We start from the raw sequence: 24,340 nt of genomic DNA on the forward strand, positions 1-24,340 counted from the left end.
GGGGCATGAGAGTACCTCTCATGAGAGCTGTCATGTGTCCATTCTGGAGTGCCCCCAGGGGCTGTGATCCCGGTCTTGGCCCCAGAGCACGGATATCCTCATGGAGGCCAGGGCGGCAGCTCACCTGCAGTGACCTCTGCTCCCCCCTCACTCTCCCGGCCAGCCCCGGGCAGGTCAGATGGATCTCCAGGGGCTTTCTGCTTCCACCTCTCTGGGGTGGCCAACCCTCTCTGCAGCCTGCACCCCTGGGACTCCAGAGTCCTCTCCTGCCTGCTTCCTTTCTGAATACTCATTGGATTCTGGGGACTCCGGCACCTGGATGAGCATCCTCCCAGCCATCTGCTAGAGCCAGCCCTATGCTCAAACAGCCCGAGTGGGGACACCAAAGCCCTAGCTGGTTGTGTGGGTGACTGACCAGACACATCTCTGCCTCTCACACTCAGGCTCAAAAGCCAGGACCTCACAGTCACATTCACAAGACCCTGAGTTTACTCCAACACATGGGATTCCACAAGGAATGCTCTGATACTCCTCGGGGTCAGAGAGATGTGACCTGGACTTCCATAGCAATGACTACGACTGACCCACCATAGAGCAGATTCGACCAGGGGCTGCTTCAAGTCCTGCCGGCTCCACCTGAAGCACCATGGAAGGGGATGCTGCTCTGGGACTTTCAGATAAAGATACACACATAAGGTAATCAGGACCTAAGCCACTCTCAGTGGGGGGCAGGCAGAACAAAACCCAAGGCCAGGTTCCAGGGGACAGGGAGCACTATGGGCAGCAGGGTTGGGGAGCCTTGGGGCTGGGGCCCACGAGGAGGATTCACTCAACCCCAACAGGGCCCTTTGGCAGCTAGCTGCTGCCCTCCTGATGGAGACTGAGCACAGCTCTGAGGGGGCTGACAGTGAAGCTCAGGGGTGGGGAGAATTCCTGAAGCCAGCTTCTTGTGGGGCACCCTCTCTCAAGGGTCAGAGATGTGGAAATTTAGACTCTTGGAGAGGAACCCCACTTCGAGTGGTCTGTGTCTGTGTGTTGTCCTGGCTTGAGGATTAACCCCCTGTGCCTGTGTCCCTTCAAAACAAATATTTTTCTCCTCAAAATTCACTGGCCATGGGTCATCACACGATCCATCCTAAGTGAAGAGGCCTGGCAGGCTCATGACCCCATGTGTGCAGGGAGAGAGAAAGACAAAAGGTGGTGGAGCACCTGACATCTCTCAATTACACACTGCCTAGCAGATGCTCAACAACGAGCAGTGGTTAAAAATCTCCTTGGTTTTGGGGAGGAGATTTTGAGCAGGTCACATGGGTCTTGAAATTCTCCACCATTTCCAAGTGTCCATTGACTATGTGGCAGGGGCCACATACGTGGCCAGAATCACATCTCCTGTTCCCATTGTTCTCTGGCACTCAACAGGGAGAGCTGCCCCTTCAGCCCCCTGCACCTATCTGCACCCCCACTGCAGTGACCTCACTACCTCCTTAGGCCCGGAACTCGCTCCTGCCTTGTGATGCCAGTCACAGCCTTAACTTGTGAGTCTCTACTGCCTCCACACTTCTGAACCTGCCTGAACCTGGGGACGCTGGTTGATGTTGCATCTTTACTGGCTAGTACTTATTTCTCATGTTATTCAGATCTCAGACTCTGTCCCTCTCTCCTCTGGAAATTGTTTTGCTTTCAAGACACTTCAGAGAATTGGCAGCTCAATTGGAAATGGAATAAAAAACCACTCAAAACTGCTGTTCTGTGTTTTCCTCCTGGAGGACATATTATTCAGTTTGGGTATTTGTGTGTGCTTGGGGTGGGGAGCAGTGTCTTTCCCAGCTGGGCACAGCTCACTCAAAGATCCCAGGATTCTAGTCTAACAGTAGGTCTTGTCCACTCTTGCAGCTTCTCTTTACTCATTTCGTCCATATGAAAGCTAGACCATGCTCACAAGTGAAAATAATAAAGCCCAGATGACCAAATAAACTGTCATTTCAAATGTACTTGGTAATCAGCTTCCCAGGGCAGAGAGAGGAGTGCCTGCACAGGGAATACAGGACCATACATAAAAGAGCAAGATTCACATTTCTCTAGGATTCCTAGCAGATGGAGGGTAGAAAAAACCTATTTCATCCTTGTGGTCAACAGGTATGCGACAAGAGCCGGGACCCCTTCCTTCCTGTCCCAGAAAGAGATCTCTCTGGGGCTTATCCAAGAAGCAAAAAGACACCTCACAGCAATAATCCATTTCAGAGATTCCACTCACCCCCAAGACAAACCCATGTGACTGCAGCTCCTAGACCATCACTCTCAGTGTGGGGGTGTCCTGCTTCTACAGTGTCCCCACTGCTAACATAGGGCATATCATGGAGCAGAGTCTCCATAAAGATCTTTGGAATAAATGAGCCAGTGAGCAGGGGACTCAGATTGTCTGATACTTTCTTTAATAACCCAGGAAAATTGAATAAACAGAGATACTTACGGGGAGTGACACACAAGAAGGAAACAAGCATGAATTCACTATATTTACTTTTATCATCTAATTCTTCTCCATTCAACACTATTGCTAAGTAAGTTCACGTTTTCAAAACAGTTCTAATTCCAATTCCATTGTATCATGTTCAGGACCAGAAAACACAATAGAAGAGTTCCCAATCACTTTTCAGTTCAGTTCAGTCGCTCAGTCGTTTCTGAGTCTTTGCAACCCCAAGAACCGCAGCATGCCAGGCCTCCCTGTCCATCACCAACTCCCGGAGTTTACAGAAACTCATGTCCATCGAGTCAGTGATACCATCCAGCCATCTCATCCTCTGGCGTCCCCTTCTTCTCCTGCCCCCAATCCCTCCCAGCATCATCCTCTTCTCTAATGAGTCAGCTCTTCACATGAGGTGGCTAAAGTGCTGGAGGTTCAGCTTTGGCATCAGTCCTTCCAATGAACACCCAGGACTGATCTCCTTTAGGATGGACTGGTTGGATCTCCTTGCAGTCCAAGGGACTCTCAAGAGTCTTCCCCAGCACCACAGTTCAAAAGCATCAATTTTTCGGTGCTCAACTTTCATCACAGTCCAACTCTCACATCCATAAATGACCACTGGAAAAACCATAGCCTTGACTAGATGGACCTTTGTTGGCAGAGTAATGTCTCTGCTTTTTAATATGCTGTCTAGATTGGTCATAACTTCCCTTCCAAGGAGTAAGCATCTTTTAATTTCATGACTGCAATCACCATCTGCAGGGATTTTGAGCCCCCTAAAATACAGTCTGACACTGTTTCCACTGTTTCCCCATCTATTTCCCATGAAGTGATGGGACCAGATGCCATGATCTTAGTTTTCTGAATGTTGAGCTTTAAGCCAACATTTTCACTCTCCTCTTTCACTTTCATCAAGAGCCTCTTTAGTTCCTCTTCACTTTCTCCCATAAGGGTGGTGTCATCTGCATATCTGAGGTTACTGACATTTCTCCCAGCAATCTTGATTCCAGCTTGTGCTTCTTCCAGCCCAGCATTTCTTATGATGCACTTTGCATAGAAGTTAAATAAGCAGGGTGGCAATATACACCCTTGACGTACTCCTTTTCCTATTTGCAACCAGTTGGTTGGTCCATGTCCAGTTCTAACTGTTGCTTCCTGACCTGCATACAGGTTTCTCAAGGGGCAGGTCAGGTGGTCTGGTATTCCTATCTCTTTCAGAATGTTCCACAGTTTATTGTGATCCACACAGTCGAAGGCTCTGGCATAATCAATAAAGCAGAAATAGATGTTTTTCTGGAACTCTCTTGCTTTTTCGATGATCCAGGGGATGGTGGCAATTTGATCTCTGGTTCCTCTACCTTTTCTAAAACCAGATTGAACATCTGGAAGTTCACGGTTCACGTATTGCTGAAACCTGGCTTGGAGAATTTTGAGCATTATGTTAGTAGCGTGTGAGATGAGTGCAATTGTGTAGTAGTTTGAGCATTCTTTGGCATTGCCTTTCTTTGGGACTAAAATGAAAATTGACCTTTTCCAGTTCTGTGGCCATTGCTGAGCTTTCCAAATTTGCTGGCATATTGAGTGCAGCACCTTCACAGCATCATCTTTCAGGGTTTGAAATAGCTCAACTGGAATTCCATCACCTCCACTAGCTTTGTTCATAGTGATGCTTTCTAAGGCCCAGTTGATTTCACATTCCAGGATGTCTGTTTCTAGGTGAGTGGTCACACCATCATGATTATCTGGGTCATGCAGATCTTTTTTGTACAACTCTTCTGTGTATCCTTGCCACCTCTTCTTAATATCTTCTGCTTCTCTTAGGTCCATACCATTTCTGCCCTTTATCGAACCCATCTTTGCATGAAATGTTTCCTTGGTATCTCTAATTTTCTTGAAGATATCTCTACTCTTTCTCATTCTGCTATTTTCCTCTATTTCTTTGCAATGATCGCTGAGGAAGGCTTTCTTATCTCTCCTTGCTATACTTTGGAACTCTGCATTCAAATGGGAATATCTTTCCCTTTCTCCTTTGCTTTTTGCTTCTCTTCTTTACACAGCTGTTTGTAAGTCCTCCTCAGATAACCATTTTGCCCTTTTTCATTTCTGTTCCATGAGGATGGTCTTGATCTTTGTCTCCTGCACAATGTCACGAACCTCCATCCATAGTTCTTTAGGCACTATGTCTATCAGATCTAGTACCTTAAATCTACTTCTCACTTCCATTGTATAGTCATAAGGGATTTGATTTAGGCCATTTCTGAATGGTCTAATGGATTTCCCTACTTTCTTAAATTTAAGTCTGTATCTGGCAATATGGAGGTCATGATCTGAGCCACCATCAGCTCCCAGTCTTGTTTCTGCTGACTGTGTAGAGCTTCTCCACATTTGGCTGCAAAGAATATAATCAATTTGATTTTGGTGTTGACCATCTGGTGATGTCCATGTGTAGAGTCTTCTCTTGTGTTGTTGGAAGAGGGTGTTTGCTATGACCAGTGCATTGCCGTGGCAAAACTCTATTAGCCTTTGCCCTGCTTCATTCTGTACTCCAAGGCCAAATTTGCCTGTTACTCCAGGTGTTTCTTGACTTCCTACTTTTGCATTCCAGTCTGCTATAGTGAAAAGGACATCTCTTTGGGGTGTTAGTTTTGAAAGGTCTTGTAGGTCTGCATAGAACCGTTCAACTTCAGGTTCTTCAGTGTTACTGGTTGGGGCATAGCCTAGGATTACAGTGATATTGAATGGTTTGCTTTGGTAATGAACAGAGATCATTTGTCATTTTTGAGATTGCATCCAAGGACTGCATTTTAGAGTCTTTTGTTGACCATGATGGCTACTCCATTTCTTCTATGGCATTCCTGCCCACAGTAGTAGATATAATGGTCATCTGAGTTAAATTCACCCATTCCAGTCCATGTTAGTTCGCTGATTCCTAGAATGTCGACATTCATTCTTGCCATCTCCTGTTTGACCACATCCAATTTGCCTTGATTCATGGACCTAACATTCCAGGTTCCTATGCAATATTGCTCTTTACAGCATTGGACCTTGCTTCTATCACCAGTCACATCCACAACTGGGTATTGTTTTTGCTTTGGCTCCATTTCTGCATCCTTTCTGGAGTTAGTTCTCCACTGATCTCCAGTAGCATATTGGGCACGTACCGACCTGGGGAGTTCCCCTTTCAGTATCCTCTCATTTTGCCTTCTCATATTGTTCATGGGGTTCTCAAGGCAAGAATACTGAAGTGGTTTGCCATTCCCTTCTCCAGTGGACCACATTCTGTCAGACCTCTCCACCATGACCCGTCTGTCTTGGGTGGTCCCACAGGGCATGGCTTAGTTTCATTGAGTTAAACAAGCTCTGGTCCTATGATCCGATTGGCTAGTTTTCTCTGATTATGGTTTAAGTGTGTCTGCCCTTTGATGCCCTCTCTCAGCACCTACCATCTTACTTGGTTTTCTCTTACCTTGGACGTGGGGTATCTCTTCATGGCTGCTCCAGGAAAGTGCAGCCACTGCTCCTTACCTTGGATGAGGGGTATCTCCTCACGGCCGCCCCTCCTTATCTTGAACATGGAATAGCTCCTCTCGGCCCTGCTGCGCCAGCACAGCCACCGCTCCTTGGACGTAGGGTTGCTCCTCTCGGCCGACGCCCCTGCCCTGGGGCAAGTGGTAGCTCCTCTTGGTCACCGCCCCTGACCTCACACGTGGGGTAGCTCCTCTCGGGCACACCTGCACCGTCACAGCCTGGCGCTCTCGGTCGCTACCCCTGACCTTGGGCTAGGGGTAGCTCCTCAAGGCCACGCTTCTGCGTGGTCCGTCGCAGCTGGCGTGCTTCAATCAATTTTACAAAACAGTAAAACTGTTTTTTGTTAACTGGGTAACCATAAACATACTGGGATTAACATCATTCACAAAGATAAGACACTGAAGTTAATGTAGACTTCTATGAAAACAGTCAAAGTTTGAAAATTTTCTAAGGAAATCAGAGATGAATCTCCATACCATGGTAAAGAACAGGAACCCAAAGATGCTACACACTGGTTCCCCCAACTGGCCTCGGTCCTCACTTCTGTGAAGGCTAACCGCTCCCTGTTCAATCACAGAGGGAAGGACCAGCCTGGCTCTTGCTGTGGCTCAGGCTGCCTCATCCTCCTCCCTGGCAGCCTCTGCAGACAGGGGTGGGAAGGCCCTCAAAGCCCTTTGTTTGACCCTGAGCAGAAATGCCATTAATTGCCACTTGCTGGTCTCTGCATATGCTTGGGGACCCCACAGGAACTCATAGCGGGCAAGGTGGCTGTCAGGCAACTGCTGGTACTCCAGGTTCCCCTCCCGCACCCACATGTGGGGCAGCAGCTCCCTGGACTCCCCAAAGATGCAGTGCTCACTCTCAGCACACAACCACATCCTGCTGAGTGTTCCCCAGACCTCCTCCTCAGGGGCATGATCTTTATTCCATATGGTGAGGCTGAGGACCAGCACCAGGAGGCTGGCTTTGGGCAGACCCTGCCTACCGCTATGCCTCGTATGGCAGGTGAGGCCCAGGGTGGTGACCAGGATGTTGATGTGCTGCCTGGCATCTACCTCCTTCACCTCCATGCCAAAGTCCAGCTGCATTCACTGCAAGGCTTGCCTGAAGACCACTGGGAAGTGCTCCTGGTTATCCCTGAAGACCTTCAGCATTTCTGCCTGGGAGGTCAGCTCCTTGGCTTGATAACTGAGGAGCAGGAACTTCATCAGGTTAGCCACCATCTCATTCAGAATTTCTTGGGGCAAGGCCTCCATAGGAGCGAAGGAGGATGTTGGGAGGTAGGAGGCCAAATGGGATGTGGCCTCGTCCTCCTCAGCCTCCAAGAGCTGTGCCTCCATTGGGCCCTGGGCCTCAACTGGGTCCTGAAGGTCTTCTTTGGGCTTACTCAGCTCACTCATCTCGACCATGATGCCTGGGATCAAACAAGATACGGAAGTGAGGCAGAGGTACAGATGGGGACCACAGGCCTTGGGGCAGAGGGCATGTGAGCAGCCTCGGATGAGAAACGCATCCCAGGTGGTCTGACACAGGCCACTTATAGGTCTCCTCTTGAGGGGTGCTCTCAGACCTCACAGGGGTGCTCCTCCTAGGAAGACAGTCCCCTGGCTACCTGAAGGAGGAAGTGTGGTGGCTTCCCAGGGTGTGGTCAGCACAGTTTGAGATTTCCGGGGCCCACAATGTTGGGGGGAGATTAGGGCCTTCTTGTGCCCCCCTCTGTTCTGGAATGTGGAGCCTCTAGTACACACTCAGGGCACCCTCTCACCTTGACTCCAGATTCTGCCTGGGCCTCCTCTGCTCTCTTATCTCCAGGACATAGGCTTTAGACCTCTGCCTTCGCTTCCTGGTTCCTGGAGCTCCTGTGTGAGAAATGGAGGGAACATCTAGGGGCTATACAGTGGCACAGCCCTGGGCCTTCTGTGATGGTAAGAGGGGTGGACTCAGTGAGTACATCCAGTTGTGTGGTAGGAGGTCCCCTCGGGGTGCCCTTGTAGTGCTCACCTTTCCCCCCTGGCACGGCTTGGACCCTGCCCTTTGGAGGCATACAGGGAAACTCAGAACAAGACCCGAGACTGAATAGAAAGCGCTGAGGGGCCCCACATGTAGCCGCACCTGCCCAAGGCCTCCCGCGGGTCCTTGGCTGGGGACATGCTCTGTCCTCAGCTCCTCCTCACGCCCTGCCTGGCCTCCCAGCACTGACCACAGGGGCGTGGGTCTGCTCAGTCCTCCATCTGGGTTGGGGAGTCCAGCCGCTGCCGACCTGAAGCCTCTGGCCTCTACCCAATAAACCTTACCTCCCGAGGTCTCTACGCCAGAGGTCAAGAAACTGCTCACCCTGTGCAACCCACTCTGGGCCCTCCAAGACCTTTCTGCAAGGGCCAAGATTCCTCCCTGCTGGGGTCTAACCTCCTCAGTCCTTCCTGACATGGAGACTGGACTCCAGGTAGCACCGGGGATTGTCCTGTCCACCATTTTGAGACCCTGCTGTTTTCACGAGATCCCCAGTCTCTCTGAGACCCTTATGTGAGGAAGACAGACATGCCTAGTGTGTGCTTCTCACCCCAAGGGCTCCCAGGGCCGACTACAGGGGCAGGAATCTGTGGGCTTCCATTGGTCCTCACTCAGGGTCCCCTTAGTCCTCACTCAGGGTCCCCTCAGTCCTTCTTCAGGCACCTCACCTTGCCTCTGGGCAGGACCTGGGATTCTCGCCTCTCTGCACCTGAAGCCCTGCCCCTTATACCTGGGACCCAGTCTCTCCAAGACCTGGATGTCAGGAAGTCAGACCATGCACGTTTGGCTCATCCTATCGCAGGGTCGCCAAGGACCAACTGCAGCTACAGCCTTCTCTGAGGTCTCCTCTGTTTGGGTTCCAGGGTCCCCTCAGTCTTCCCTCAGGGTCCTCATGTTGAAACTCTGGAGGAGCTGGGCTTCTTCCCTCTGCTCACCTGAGGACACGCCCCCTTTCCCAGATCCCCAGATTCTCTGAGATTTGGATGTCAGGAAATGCAGCATGAGTTCATCCACCTTCTGTGCTCCCTGAGCCTTGATGTGAGGGTCCCACCTCGGGTCAACACAAGGGGCATCCCTGGATCTGCCTGGGCTCTAGACGAGGTCCCATATGGGGGATATAAGGAACCTCACAGATGCCTAACCCTGCTGTTAGGCCTGGACGATCCTGGAGGTGGGATGAGCACATGGCAGCCTGTTCTAACCTCCGCCTCTGCACCTCAGAGACATGAGGCAACTGTTAGAAGAAGTAGTGCTTCAGATGGGCAGAGGGGAAGATCTTAGTTCTTTGGAGGGTCAAGGTGAGGATGCTGAGGGAGGACTGAGGGGACCCTGGACCCCAGGGCAGAGTGGGCTCTGGGAGGACATAGGGCGGAAGGAACACATGCTGCATTTCCTGACATCTGGGCCTCAGAGAGACTGGGGAACCTGGTATAGGCGGCTGACTTCCTAATATCTGGATTTCAGACTGGTGTCCTAGTATAGGGAGTGGACTTCCTGACATCCATGTCTCAGAGAGACTGGAGTCCTGATATAAGGGATGGGGCATTAGTAGGGCAGAGGAGCGAATCTGAAGTCCTACACAGAGACAAGTTGAGGTCCCTGAGGGAAGACTGAAGGGACCCCTGAGTGAAGATTCTAGGGACCCCAAGGTAAGACTGATGGAACCCTACAGGTCCCAGGCCCTGTTATCGGCCCTGGGAGCCCTTTGGGTGAGAAGAGCATACTAAATCTGTCCTGACTTCCTGACATCGGGGTCTGTGAGACTGGGGACATGGTGTGAGGAGCAGGGACTATGGTGGGGAGAGGACAGAGTCTAGGTCCTACCAGAAGTCAAGTTGAACACCCTGAGAGAGGACTGAGGGTAGCTAGATCTGAGACCAGGGGGAACCCTGATAGTCCCCAGGCAGGAAGACCTTGTGCTGCATTGCCTGACATCCCTCTCCGAAAGACAGGTGAAAACAGCAGAGCCTCCAAATTGCAGACAGGACATTGCAGGTCTTGCCTGGAGTACAGGCTCCATACGAGGAATGACCAAGGCAGGCTGCCCACAGATACCAGTCTTCAGCCCCCTTCGGAGGAGCCACCAGGAGCCTCCATGGATAATCACAGCCTCCAGGGTCATGTTCCAGTCAGATGAACCAACCTGAAGAAATGCTTTGTCAACCTGTTTAGGAAGGCAAAGGCAACGGAGCAAGCCCAAGTCGAGGCTACAAGCTCCATTCTGGCCACTAGTCTTCAGGCTGAAATGCCCTGGGAGAGCCTCTTCCACACCCTCTTAGCTCTCCCCTTTCAGACACCAGGCTGTGTCCCTCACACAGGGCAAATGACCCTGATGCATGGCAGAACTAATGGGACACTGTCTCTAGGGGCACAGTGCCCTAGGATCCTCACACGCAGGCCTTTCCCAGGTGCTGTTCTGTCCCCTACATGGTGATTTTGAAGAACAGTGGCCCACAAAGGTCTGAGAACATGCATCTCCAAACCCACTGCACTATCGTCCACGTGTAGTGAAGACAGGTGACTCTCACTTGGGTTTCATCCAGTCCCACACCCAGGCTCTCATCCGTTTTCAAATACAGGTAGACAGGGGTTTCTTTGGTCACATCTAGCTCAACAACTCAGAACTGTCCCTGGGAGTGAGTGTGTGTAAAGGAGGCCCCTTGAAAAGCACCTAACCTGCGAGGCAACAAAATCATTCAATGTACCAGCCATCTGGGTAAGGCAGAACAGGTCCACAGTGGTGGTGGGGACAGGGACAGGGACAGGGACAGAGAAGATCAGAGCTGGCCTTGGAGAGGACCAGTGAAGTGCTTGCTTTCAACAGAACAGGCTGTACCTTGAGCCCCCAGTCAACTCCTTCAAAGGGCATGTACCCACGTGACACCCAAGTTGGCCATGGGAGGCCAGGGCCGGGGACAGCAGAAGCCAAACCACCCCACTTATGAAAGGAAACAGAGATTTCGAGGCAGCCTCCAGCAAGTCCGAATCCAAGTCTGAGACTCTGGGAAGGGGGCAGGAAAAGCACACACCCAGGTGTTCCCAAGGTGAGCACTCTAGGGCCATGTGAGTGGTCTTTATAGGAAGAAATGGAAACTGAAGATAACTACCTGTAATATTCAGTGGGATGATGTCCGGGGGTGGGCAGAACTCAGGAGGTGCAAGTTCAGCAGAGCACCTGGCTGTGCCCTCCGACACAGCATCGTGTGGAGTCTGTGTCTCAGGTGCTTGGGGAACAGTCAAGTGGAATGTGAGGTCATTCCCACTGTGCTTGAGCATGGCCCTACTCTGGGGAGAGCTCGACCTGGGGGGCGGTGGGGGCAGGACAACAGGACTCTGACTTTGGAACCATCTGAGCAGGACCTACCCACCGGAAGCACCAGCTGGAAGAGACCAAAGCCCGAAGAGGGGCAAGGACAGGGATGGGGGTTGGGGGGGTGGGACCAACAACTCAGGCTAGGCCATCCAGCTTACTACAGACCCCATCTTCTGGGAGGGACATTCGCCAGGGGCCCATCTGACCCCTGGGGTCTCTCTCGGTAGAAGCTGAGCCAGGACTTGCCAGGGCCTGGCCCTTTAACAGAAGGCAGCCACAGGCCTGCCTGTTGGTAGGGAGGGGGGGTGGAGCCAGGGGCACGTTTGTCAACCCATCCAGGGCTTGGCCCCCTGAAACAAGGTGCCTGGCAGCAGATAAGAGCTTTTGCAGGCAAACTGAAACACGCTTTTCTGTACTTTCAGACAAGAAACAAGCTGCGGACCCCACCTCTGTCCACATACCTCCTCCCCCACATTGGGCCAGGGCTGCCTTTCCACATTACTTCTGTGACATCATGAAACAATTAAGGGAGCTGGCCACTTAATTGGCTGCCAGATTCTAGAATCTCCAGAGATTATTTATGGGGCACCCCGACCCTGGTCTGAGGTCCTTCTGCCCTGAGTGTGCACTGCTTGGCTAGAGAATGCTCCTGAGCTTGACTAGCTCCATGGATAGTCAGAGTTCCAATGAAGCACACGTAGCCCTGCTGGCCCCATCACCTAATGGGGAGCCTGCAGCAAGGGACCCCCCTGATTCCTCCACAATGCAAATGTACATTCAGAGGAGGTTTTGGTGAAGCAGGATGACCAACGCAAGAGCCCAGATCTGGGCTCCCAATACAACCTGCCGCCCACAGGGCCCGAACCCAGAAACAGCCAACAAGCAAGAGAACAACACTGTCCTCAGGCTGTCCTTCCCCAGGAAGCTCTGGATGATCGTAAGAGCATGTGGTCTTCACCTCTGTGTACTAGAAACGACAAGGGAGACACAGTGGTCATCAAGGCAGATATCTTCCAGACAGAGGTCCTCCAGGGTAGAGTTGTGGACAGGATCTTCCACACAGACAACATCCAGTTTCATCTGTGAACTGAACCTGTATGAGTTCAGTAAAATCCATCCTTCGGGTAGCTCTGTGGGGAAGAAGAGGATGATGGCACCGAAGAAATCCCTTCCAGGGAGACTAGACTAGATGAGCCGAGTGCTAGACAGGTTTAGTTTCCCAGGAGAACTTTTTTCTCATGAGAGGGTGACCAAGGAAAGAGAAGAAAGCAGGGCCTTTTGTGTTCCACAAACCCCCTTAGATGGGATCCACATGGGTGCCTCCAGACCCTGAGAGGCCACTTGATGTCAGGGATGGCCAGTAACACCTCAGGTGAGGCTGGCCCCCGGGGAGCTCTAGGGAGCACACTCACTAGGGCCTCATAACCTACCAGGAATGAAGAGACCTTGTCTCCCTCCTTAGGGAAGTTCAGGGCTGTGGTGGGGAGGAGGGTGGCAAGGAATGGCTATTCTCCCCCACATTGGCTAAAGTAATCCATTTTCTTTCAGATCTATCACTACTTCAACTTTCAGAGAGACAAGCCTCTCTTCTGCAGAACATCTGGACAAAAGGCGATCCCATAACAACTGCTCAGCCCGCCACCAGCACAATAATGACTCCAAAGAGAAAGAAGCGAGTGTTGATGACCAGACACTCTCCTCGATTCCATCACAATGAGTCCACCCAAGAAGCTGACAAGAAGGCCCCGAAGGGATCCCCAACTGCTCACAGAACCCCCTGCACTCTTTTGTGTTCTGTGGCCTTTGGTTTATGGGCAGTGTAGCCGTGCAGGCCGGGGCAAACCATCTTCCCAGTGAGCAGGGTGGCCCCAGTGGAGAGGGTACGTCCAGCAATGCCACGTCTGTACCCCCACCTACTGCTGGAAGGGACACCACAGGGGAACTGCTGGAGAGTTTCCAGAGTACCCAGATTATGGTTCAGTGATGAGATGATTATGTACAGCACCTATTGTTCCATCGTGAAGGCGGCTGTTTCAGTTGTGGCCCCAAACGAGGCCCCTGAAGTGGATGAGGAGAAGGAGTCCTCAGATTACAAGTGTGCCCTCTGTGAGCAGTTCAAGGACAACCCCAATCCCTGACCTGCCAGGTCCCCAGGGACACTCTAAATCACTGCCTTGTAATAAAGCAATCTATTTCTGGCTCTAATAAAGTAAAGCAAAACTGGCCTCCAACTAATAAAATAATATTTTTTAAAAAAAAAAAACTAGTTCAAAGGCTTTCTCAAAAAAAAAAACCAAAAACTTCACTGGAGTAAATAAAGAATTGAACAAGAACTGTGAGTCTGTCTTCTTTCTGTCTGTCCATGCTATTCACACATGACACTGGATGAGCCATATGAGGCTGGAAGCCCACACCCCAGGCCAGCTTCAGTCCAGCCCTCAAGGTCCATTTTCATCTGAAGCAGCAGCATTTCACACGCTCGGCCAAACTTCTGACCCACAAGCTGAGTGCTGAGGCGAGCCCAGGACGGGCTGGTCCCTGTGCCTTGCCTGCCACTCAGCAGACAGCCCAGCCAGGCTCCTGACCTTTGGGGTGTCACCTTCCATGAGTCATGCACCTTAAAGCAGAAGGGGCTCCTCCTGGGTCCCCCAGTGATGCCACAAGTTTCTGATCAGTAGTTGAGAGTCTCTAGCTCCCAATCCAGGGGTCTCCCCAAGAGGCCTACTGGAAAGCAGGGTGACCCCGCCAGCCAAAGGCCTCGCAAACACATGACCCCAAACGCAAAGCCAAGTATAAGGTTTCCAAAGTCAAGCACAAGGGTGGTGAACGCCAGCCCTTGTCTTTGGACGTGGAATAACCAAGTAGCACGTCCAATACACACTTTGTGAGCCAAGCGACACTTTACAGCAAGGCAAGGGTCACCTGCAAAGACAAACCACGGCCTATTTCTGGGCCTGCAGGCCTCTCCACGTGCCCGAGGCCTCGCTGGCTGCTGACACTCAGCCCAGCCCCTGGCCCTCCCCCATCACCTGCTGGACACTTCCAAAACTGGGGAGTTTGGACCAGAACATAGAGGGAAAAACACTAACTGGTTTCTTAAGAACACATTCACAACCACCCAGACCCAGCAGGGCCAAAACGAGTGGCGATGTCATTTTTTTGTAAAGGGCAAAGTCCCGGGGACTCTCCCTGAGTCCAGGGCAGCAACACACGATAGGAGTCTTGGACCGGCCCTGCCCCAAGTGGGCAGCCCACCACAGGGCGGGGCCAATTCAGACCGAACCAGACGAGCATGTCCAGGGCACAGTGGCGACTGGACGGTGTCACCATGACCTAGTCTCTCAGTCACCTTCCACTTGAAAGCCTAGTCTGGACAGGCTTCCTGCCCAAAGGGGATCAGGTGCTCGGGGATATCCACCTGGAAGATGTCCTTCCCAGCCCTCCCCGGGACGGGATGCAGCAGCCACTGGGAGTTGGCAAGCGCAGTCATTACTTCTGTTGCAGGTCGGGCAGCAGGGCTTGATTCTCCAGCTCCTCCACCTCGTCAGGACCTAGGTTTTCTGGGCACAGCAAAGTGACCCCAATGTCCACGAGATCTGTGTGCAAAGACAGGGCACAGAAGGAGAACAAGGTTATTCAAAAGTCACGCCTGCTAGAGAGTAAGATCGCATTACGGAAGGGAACCTTGGTGAACTGGATCCTCTGTCTGAGCCTTTCAGCGGGCTCACCTCGGCAAAGGGAATTCAGGGCAATGCCAAGTGAGGGAGGGAGAAAAATGAAAGGGAGAGGCCTGGCGCTCCAGGAACCCACCAGGACGTGGGCAGCTCTCAGTCTGACCACTGCAGGCTGCAGGGTCAGAGCAGGAGGGCCCCGGCGGGAAGCCTGTGGATATCAGGTCCCCAAGTGATTCACCAGCAGAGAGGTGTTGCTGTGGGGCCTCACCTCTGGGGAGTCAGGGGACTTGCTCAGGCCCTGCTGCACGCAGTGGGGATGGGGAACCCAGGCTGGGTGCTGTGGTGCCTCTCATGTTCTCTGCCGGGCACACAAACACACACACATGTACATGCACAGAGACAAGTGCCACATGCAGACCTGGATCTGGGCGGGGCTCATCCCCAGCCTCTGCTCCAGGAGCTCCCACGAGGCTGCGTCCTCCCAGTCCACTGCCTGATGTGGACGGCCAGGGTACAGTGCCAGGTCTGCATAGTACAGGCCACGGACCGCGTTTCCAGGTTCTTGACATCATTTAAGAAGAAACCTGGATAAGTCTTTCAGGACAGACAACTGAACTTCATCTCCCAGGGCTCCCAGGGCCTCACGCGGCTGTGGAAACACAGATCCACAAGGGCCAGAAGCCTGACACAGCGGCCTGCAAGCTCACAGCCCTGGGCCGGACATCAGCCCCACGTGTCTGGGCATCCTCCAAGCAAGCTGACACAGAGGGGAGGGTCACAGAGGGCTGGTTCCTTCCACCCATCTCCACACTGTCTGTTGACTGGGTTTGGTGAGCCAGAGGACCCGTCCATCACATGCAGTCTGTGGGGAGGTCAGGAAGGAGGGCAGGACAGCAGGAGAGAGGCATGAGGTGAGTTTGAAGAAAGAGGGAGTTAAAACCCTGGGAGCACTCAGGAGGGAGGATGGGTCCCCTGGCTTCACAGCCAGTGGCTGGGCTCTGGTCCTCTCCCAGCACAGACAGGGACAGTCCTGGGCTTGGTTTCCCCCAACACTGGGCCCCACCCCACCCCTCAGCTCCCTGGCCCCATCACTGCCCATGCTCTGCAGATCCTCCATCTTAGCCCAGGGCTGCTGAGCGCAGATCTGTGCTAACCAATCTGGCCTCGACCCTGGGGCTGCCCTGGATCTCAGACGCCCTGCCAGGTGTCTTTCCCGGGTGTCTTCATCTTTGGGAGCCACCTTCCTCCCATCCCTTCTCACACCATGGCCTCCACTGTCAGCAGATGCCCTGGTCCCTGCCCAGAGCCTAGAGTAGAACAGAGAGCAGAAACTACTGGGACGGTCATGTCCTTGCCAGGGCCTGGGATGGCACCACACAAGGATCACAGAATTCAAACCTCAAATAACCCGCTAGGTTACTGTCACCTCATTTGACTGCTGAGGAGGAGCCGAGGGATAGAGAGATAGCCCATGACTGCAAGGGACCTGACCACTCGCCCCTCCATTCTCACTTCTTTCCTTGTACCTGGTTGGGGTTCCCTGTTTACTCGAGGGGGGTGGAGGCAGAGGAGCAGAGCCAAGGGCCTGAACATCAGCAGCATCTCAGCAACTCACAGGGAGCCTCCGTTTCCATGATTCTGTGATGACGGGGACAAAGTCCCAGAGGCACCCAGTTCAGGGCCTTACGGGCCTCTCCTTCCCCAAACACAGCAAAGCCACAGTTCTCACAGGCCCACAAGGCCCCACCTGATCTGGCTCCTACCCTAGTGGTCTGCTCTCCTCACCCCTGGATTCACCCCCAGTAGCTATGCAGGCCGTCCTTTCACCCTTAGAACAATTCAGTGTGTTCTTACTTTAGAGCCTTTGTAGGGTGTGAGGAGTATCATCGTGTCCCCTCAGAGTCAGGTGCTGGAGTCTCAACCCCAAGTACCTCGGCGTGACCTTGCAGACAAAGGAAAGGTCTTCTCAGAGCTGACGGTGGTCAAGTGAGCTCATTCGGATGGAACCTCCTCTAACAGGACGGCTGTCTCCATACAAAGGACACATTTAGAGACAGACAGACACAGAGGAGAGCTCCAGGAGAAGAGGAAGGTGGAGCTCTCCATGCCCAGACATGGCCACCATGGCCAGCAAAGCCCCAGAAGTGAGGGGGGAGAAATGGAACAGACCCTCCACCTCCGTCATGAGAACCAGCGTCAGTCAAAACCTTGACCTCAGTTGCTGGCCTCCGGAACCAACACGGTTTGTAGTTTGAGCCACCCAGTCTGTGTGACCCTGACACAAAACCCTTTCTCCAAAGAAGACCCTTTCTTCAAAGACGACACAGATGGCCAACAGGCACATGAAAAGAAACTCAACATTCCTAATTAACATCCAAATACAAATCAACACTCCAATGAAGTATCACCTTACACTGATCAGAATGGCCATCATCATAAAAACCTATGAAGAATAAATGCTGGAGAGGATGCAGAGAAAAGGGAACCTTTGTACACTGTTGGTGAAATGTAAATTGGTACAGTCAATAGGGAGAACCGTATGGAGGATCCTTAAACAACTACAAACAGAACTCCCAGATGATCCAACAATCCCACTCCTAAATATATACATGGAAAAGACAGAAAGTCTAATATGAAAATATACATGCACCCCAATGTTCATTGCAACACTATTTACAGCAGACAAGATATGGAGGAATCTAAATGTCCATCAACGGATGATTAGATAAAGAAGAAAGAAGATGTGGTGCGCACACACACACACACACACACACACACACACACACACACACACACAGGAATCCTTCTTAGCCATGGAAAATGATGAAGTAATACCATCTGTAGCAACATAAATGGACCTAGAGATTATCATATTAAGAGAAGCAAGTCAGAAAGAGAAAGACAAATATTGTATGGTATCACTTATATGTGGAATCTAAAAAGATGCTACAAACGAAATTATTTACAGAGCAGATACAGACTCAGAGAACAAATTTATGGTTACCAAAGAGGAAAAGCAGGGGAAACGATAAATTAGGAGTTTGAGATTAACAGATACACACGACTATGTATAAAATAGTACTACTGTGGTGCTGGGGAACTCTTGAAAGTACCTTGGACAGCAAGGAGATCAAGCCAGCCCATCCTAAAGGATATCAACTGTGAATATCCATTGGAAGGACTGATGCTAAAGCTGGTCACCTGATGGGAAAAACCGACTCACCTGGGCTCTGTCCTCTCTGCCCCTGAGTCCCCACTCCTCACACCAAGTCCCCAGTCTCTCAGAGCCCGGGATGTCAGGAAGTCAGGACAGGTCTAGTGTGTTCTTCACACCCCAGGGGCTCCCAGGGCTGACAACAGAGGCGGGAATCTGTGAGGTCCCTTCAGCCCTCCTCAGGGACCTCATCTTGTCTCTGGGTAGGTCTTCGGATTCTCTCCTCTCCCCTACTAAGCCCCCAGCCCTTAAACCAGGACTTCAGTCACCCTGAGAACCAGATGTCAGGAAGTATGCTCCCTATATCAGGAACCCAGGCTGAACCCCGTATGTTAGGAAGCCAGCTGCCTATACCAGGTCCCCAGTTTGAGACTGGATGTCAGGAAGTCAGCCCCCTATACCAGGTCCCCAGTCTCTCTGAGACCTGGATGTCAGGAAATGCAGCATATGTTCATCCGCCCTATGTCCTCCCAGAGCCCACTCTGCTCTGGGGTTCAGGGTCCCCTCAGTCCTCCCTCAGCATCCTCACCTTGACCCTCCAAAGAACTAAGATCTTCCCCTCTGCCCATCTGAAGCCCTGCCCCTTCTGACAGATGCCTAATGTATCTGAGACACAGATGCGGAAGTCAGAACAGGCTGCCAAGTGCTCATCCCACCAGCAGGGTGGCTCAGGGCTGACAGCAGGGGTAGGGATCAGTGGGGTTCCTTATAATCTCCCTCAGGGACCTCATCCTGAGCCCTGGCAGATCTGGGGATGACCCCTGTGTTGACCAGAGGTGGGACCCTCACATCAAGGCTCAGGGAGCACAGAGGGTGGATGAGCTCATGCTGCATTACCTGGCATCCAGGTCTCAGAGAAACCGGGGACCTGGGAGAGGGGGCGTGTCCTCAGGTGAGCAGAGGGAAGAAGCCCAGCTCCTGCGGAGTTTCAATTTGGAGACTCTGAGGGAGGACTGAGGGGACTCTGACCTCAATCAAAAGAGACCTCAGAGAAGCCTGTACCTGCTGTTGGTCCTTGGCGGCCGTGGGGTAGGATGAGCCCAACGTGCATGGTCTCACTTCCTCACATCCGGATCTCAGACTGGGGACCTGGTATGGGGGCTGACTTCCTGACATCCGAGTCTCAGACTGGGTACCTTGCATATGGGGTGGGGCCTCAGGCGGTCCAATTCTCAGGTCTGGCGGGGTGTCAGGTTGAGGACCCTGAGGAGGAGAACTAGAGGACCCTGGACCCCACTCACAGGACACCTCAGAGAAACACGTTTCTGTTGTCAGTCCAGGGCAACTGTGGGGGTAGAATGAGTGCAGCAGGCATGATTTGACTTCCTGACATCCGGGTCTTGGAGAGACCGGGCCCTGGTATAAGGGGCGGAGCTTCAGTTGGGGAGAGCAGAGAATCCCTGGTCCTGCTCAGAGGCGAGGTGAGGTGCCTGAAGGAGGGCTGAGGCGACCCTGCGTGAGGACCGACGGAACCCCACAGATCCCCGCCCCTGTAGTCGGCCCTGGGAGAGCTTGGGGTAAGAAGAGCACACTGCCTGTCTGCCTTCCTCACATGCTGTTCTCAGAGAGACTGGGGATCTCGTGAAAGCGGCACGGTCTCAAAATGGCGGACGGGACAGTCCCCGGTTCTGCCTGGAGTCCAGGCTGCATGCGAGGATGGAAGGAGGCAGAAAGACCCCAACAGGGAGGCAGGGATCCTGGCCCTTATGTGGACTCTTAGAGGCCCTAGAGCAGGGTGAGCAGTTTCTTGGCCTCTGGCTTAGGGACCTTAGGAGGTGAGGTTTTTCTGGCGGAGGGTGGAGACTTCAGGTCGGCAGAGGCTGGACTCCCCAAACCCGAGGGAGGACTGAGGAGACCCCCGCCCCTGTGGCCAGTGCTGGGAGGCCAAGGCCGGACATGAGGAGGAGTTGAGGACTGAGCATCTCCCCAGCCTAGGACCCACAGGAAACCCTGAGTAGGTTCGGCTGCATGTGGAGCCCCTCAGCGCTTTCTGTTCAGGCTCGGACCTTGTTCAGAATTTCCATGCAGGTCCCCAGAGGGGAGGGACCAGGTCGTGCCAGGGGAAAGGTGAGCACTACAAGGGAGCCCTGAGGGGACCTCCTACCACACAACTTGGGGGACCTCACAGAGTCTACCCCTCGTACTGTCATGGAAGGCTCAGGGCTGTGCCACAGGATACCGCAGAGCTGCCCCCTCCCTTTCTCTCACAGGAGCGCCAGGAACCGGGAGAGGAAGGCAGAGGACTGAGGCTCCAGTCCTGAGGTCAGAGGGCAGAGGTGGTCCAGGCAGTCCCAGGAGTCAAGGTGAGGAGGGTGCCCAGAGTGTGCACCAGGAGCTCCCCATCCCAGAACAGAGGGGACCCCACAAGGGCTTAATCCCCCACCTTGTCAGCCCTGGAAATCCCAGACTGTGCTGACTGCACCATGGGGAGACACCTCCCTTCCTCTTTCAGGTAGCCAGCGGACTGGCTGCCCTGGAGGCTTGCCCCTGTGAGGTCTGAGAGCACCCCACAAAAGGAGACCTGTAAGTGGCCTGTGTGAGACCGCCCAGGGTGTGGATCTCAGCTGAGGCCATTCACAGCCCCTCTCTCCCCTAGCCTGGCCCGTGATCCCCATCTATTCCCCTGCCCCACTCCTGTCTGTGGTTTCATCCCAGGCATCGTGCTCGTGGTCGAGATGAGTGAGCTGAGCAAGCCCGAGGAAGGCTTTCCGGACCCTGGCGAGGCCCAGTGCCCAGTGAATGTGCAGCTCTTGGGGGCTGAGGCAGGGGTGGCTGCATCCACCTCAGCCTCCTCCCTCACAGTGTCCTCCGTAGCCACTGGGGAGCCCTTGCCCCAGGAGGCTCTGAAGGAGATGAAAGCTAACCTAATAAAGTTCCTGCTCTTCAAGTATCGAGCCAAGGAGCTGACCTCCCAGGCGGAAATACTGAAGAAGGTCCTCAGGGATAACCAGGAGCACTTCCCGGTGGTCTTCAGCCAAGCCTCACAGTGCCTGGAGCTGGTCTGTGGTGTGGAGGTGAAGGAGGTGGACCCCAGGGAGCACATCTACATCATGGTCCCCAACCTGGGCCTCACCTGTGATGTGATGCTGAGCGGTGGGCAGAGCATGCCCAAGGCCGGCCTCCTGGTGCTGATCCTCAGCCTGATCATGAGGAATGGGGACCGCGCCCCTGAGGAGAAGGTCTGGGGAGCACTCAGCAGATTGGGTGTGTGTGTTGGGAGTGTGCACTGTGTCTTTGGGGATCCCAGGACACTTCTGACACACGTGTGGGTGCAGCAGGGGTACCGGGAGTACTGGCAGGTGCCTTACAGCTACCCTGCTCGCTATGAGTTCCTGTGGGGTCCCCGGGCCTATGCGGAGACCAGCAAGCAGGAAGTCATGGCATTTCTGCTCAGGGTCAAAGAAAGGGCTTCGAGGGCCTTCCCACCCCTGTCTGCAGAGGCTGCAAGGGAGGAGGATGAGGCTGCCTGAGCCAGAGCAGGATCCAGGTGATCCTTCCCTCTGTGATTGAAGACGGAGTGGTCAGCCTTCTCAGAAGTGAGGCCCTGGGGCACTTTGGGAAACCAGTCTATTGCATCTTTGGGTTCCTGTTCTCTATGATGACTTGGAGATTCACCTGCTTTCCTTAGAAAAATTTCAAACTTTGCTTGTTTTCATAGAAGACTAAATAAACTTCAGTGTCTTAGCTTCATGAATGATGCTGATCACAGAGCGTTTGTGCTTATCCAATTCATGAACAAGAGTTTTGCTGTTTTGTAAAAGATATTGGAAACTCTTCCATTGTGTTTTGTGGTCCTGAACAGAATGGAGTGGAATTGGAATTAGAACTGTTTTGGAAAAGTGAGCTTATTTAGCAGCAACATTGATGGGGGACGAACTAGATGATAAAAATACTTGTAGAGAATTCATGCTTCTGTCCTTCTTGTGTGTCATTTTCAAAAACTAAATTATCTCTTGTGCATTTGGATTTGCCTGGGTTATTTAAGGAAGTAGCAGATAATTAATTGAGCCCCCTGCTCACTGGCTCGTGTATTCCAAAGACCTTTACGGAGCCTCTGCTCCGTGAAAGGCTGGGTTTGCAGTAGGGACACTAGGAGAAGCAGGACACCCCCACACCTAGAGCGATGCTCTAGTAGCCCTAGTCACACAAAGAAGGTGGAGAGAAGTCCCCTAGTCCCACTAAACAAGGCAGCATGGGGCGGGGCGGTGAGGCTCCAGGAGGAGCACTGGAATGTCAGTGTCTGAGCCAGGGTGTTCTGGGACTTTGGGAAGCTGGGTTCCTTCTGTGGGAGGTCACTGTGATGAGGCTGCATGATGGCATCCCTCAGACCTGCCGACAGTGTATCTTGGGCGTGACAGGAAAGTCTGAAATGAATCATTGATGTGAAGTGTCCTTTTGCATCTTGGGTAAAACACAGAGAGATCTCTTTCTGGGTTGGGAAGGAAGGGGTCCTGACAGTTGTTGCATTGCTGTTAACCACAGGGACAAAGGAGGTGTTTTCTACCACTGCCCCACCATCTGCTCAGAATCCTGGAGAAATGTGCATGTTGCTTTGAAGTATGGCCAAGTATTCCCTGGGTTGGCCCTCTTCTCTCTGTCCTGGGAAAACTGATTACCAATATATTGAAATGAGCATTTACTTGGTCATCTGGACTTTATTTTGGCCACTTGTGAGCACGGTCTAGATTTCAGAGGGATGAAATGAGTGAAAGTGGAGAAATCCTGCTGGCTGACTGGATCCTGGGAACTTTGATTCCCAGCCGGGAAAGACACTGTTTCCCACCCCCTCAAACACACACTAACAGCCAAATTGAATAATATAACCTCTAGGAGGAAAACACACAGAACAGCAATTTTGACTGGTTTTCTATTCCGTTTCCTGTTGAGCTGCCAATCCTATGAGGTGTCTTGAAAACAAAACTATTTCCAGAGGAGAGAGGGACAGAGTCTGAGATCTGAATAACACGAGAAATAAGTGCTAGCCAGGAAAGATGCAACATCCACCAGCGTCCCCGGGTTCACGCAGGTTCAGAAGTGTGGAGACAGCAGAGACTCACAGCCTAAGGCTGTGCCTGGCATCAAATGACAGGAGCGAGTTCTGGGCCTAAGGAGGTGGTGAGGTCACTGCAGTGGGGTGTGCATGTGGGTGCAACGGGCTGAAGGGGCAACTCTAAGGGGTAGCTCTCCCTGTTGAGTGCCAGAGAACAATGGGAACAGGAGATGTGATTCTGGCCACACATGTGGTCACTGCCACATAGTCAATGGACACTTGGAAAAGGTGGAGAATTTCAAGACTCATGTGACCTGCTCAGACTCTCTTCCCCAAAACATAGGCGATTTTGTCTTTTTTTTTTTTTTGAGATTTTGTCATTATAAATTCTAACTGCTGCTCTTTGTTGAGCATCTGTTAGGCAGTGTGGAATTGGAGAGATCTTAGGTGCTCCACCACCTCTTGTCTTCCTCTCTCCCTGCACACATGGGGACATGAGCCTGCCAGGCCTCTTCACTTAGGATGGGTGATGCCATGACCCGTGATCAGTGAACTTTGAGAAGAAGCATTTTTGTCATGACCATTTGTTTTGAAGGGACACAGGCACCTGGGAGTTAATCCTCAAGTCAGGACAACACTAAGACACAGAGCACTCCGAGTGAGGTTTTTCTTGAAGAGACTAAAGTCCTGTACTTCTGACCCTTGAGAGAGGCTGCCCGCAGGGAGCTGGCTACAGGAATTCCACGCACCCCCAACCCACAGCGTGCCCCCACCCACCCTGAGCTGCACTGTCAGTCCCCTCGGGGTTCTGCTCGTTCTCCTTCGGGAGGATAGCAGCCAGCTGTCAAAGGTCCCTGTTGGAGTTGGGAGCATCCTCCTCATGGGCCCCAGCCACGAGCCCCCCTGCCCGAAACAACCCTGCTGCCCACAGTGCCCCCACTCCCTCAGAACCTGGCCTTGGGTTTTGTCCTACCTGCCCCCCACTGAGAGTGGCTTAGGCCCTGGTCCTGATGACCTCATGTGTGTATCTTTATCTGAAAGTCCCAGAGCAGCATCCCCTTCCACAGTGCTACAGGTAGAGCTGGCAGGACTTGACACTCCTTATGGTCAGTCAGTAGTAATCATTGCCATGGATTCATGGGGTGCATCT

At 52.6% G+C, this 24,340-nt stretch overlaps 1 protein-coding gene across 1 annotated transcript; it reads left to right on the plus strand.

The window, feature by feature from the left end:
- The first annotated feature begins 20,875 nt into the window (after positions 1-20,875).
- Positions 20,876-21,670, plus strand: LOC136154193 (melanoma-associated antigen 10-like). The gene has a single exon (XM_065916462.1). The coding sequence runs from the start codon at positions 20,876-20,878 to the stop codon at positions 21,668-21,670; it is 795 nt and encodes a 264-aa protein (XP_065772534.1).
- The last annotated feature ends 2,670 nt before the right edge of the window (positions 21,671-24,340 follow it).

Source organism: Muntiacus reevesi, chromosome X (genome assembly GCF_963930625.1).
Source record: "Muntiacus reevesi chromosome X, mMunRee1.1, whole genome shotgun sequence".
In the NCBI taxonomy this organism is placed as follows: Eukaryota; Metazoa; Chordata; class Mammalia; order Artiodactyla; family Cervidae; genus Muntiacus; species Muntiacus reevesi.

Coding starts and splice junctions, on each gene's coding strand:
- LOC136154193 (XM_065916462.1), top strand. CDS start 20,876: ATGAGTGAGCTGAGCAAGCCCGAGGAAGGCTTTCCGGACCCTGGCGAG.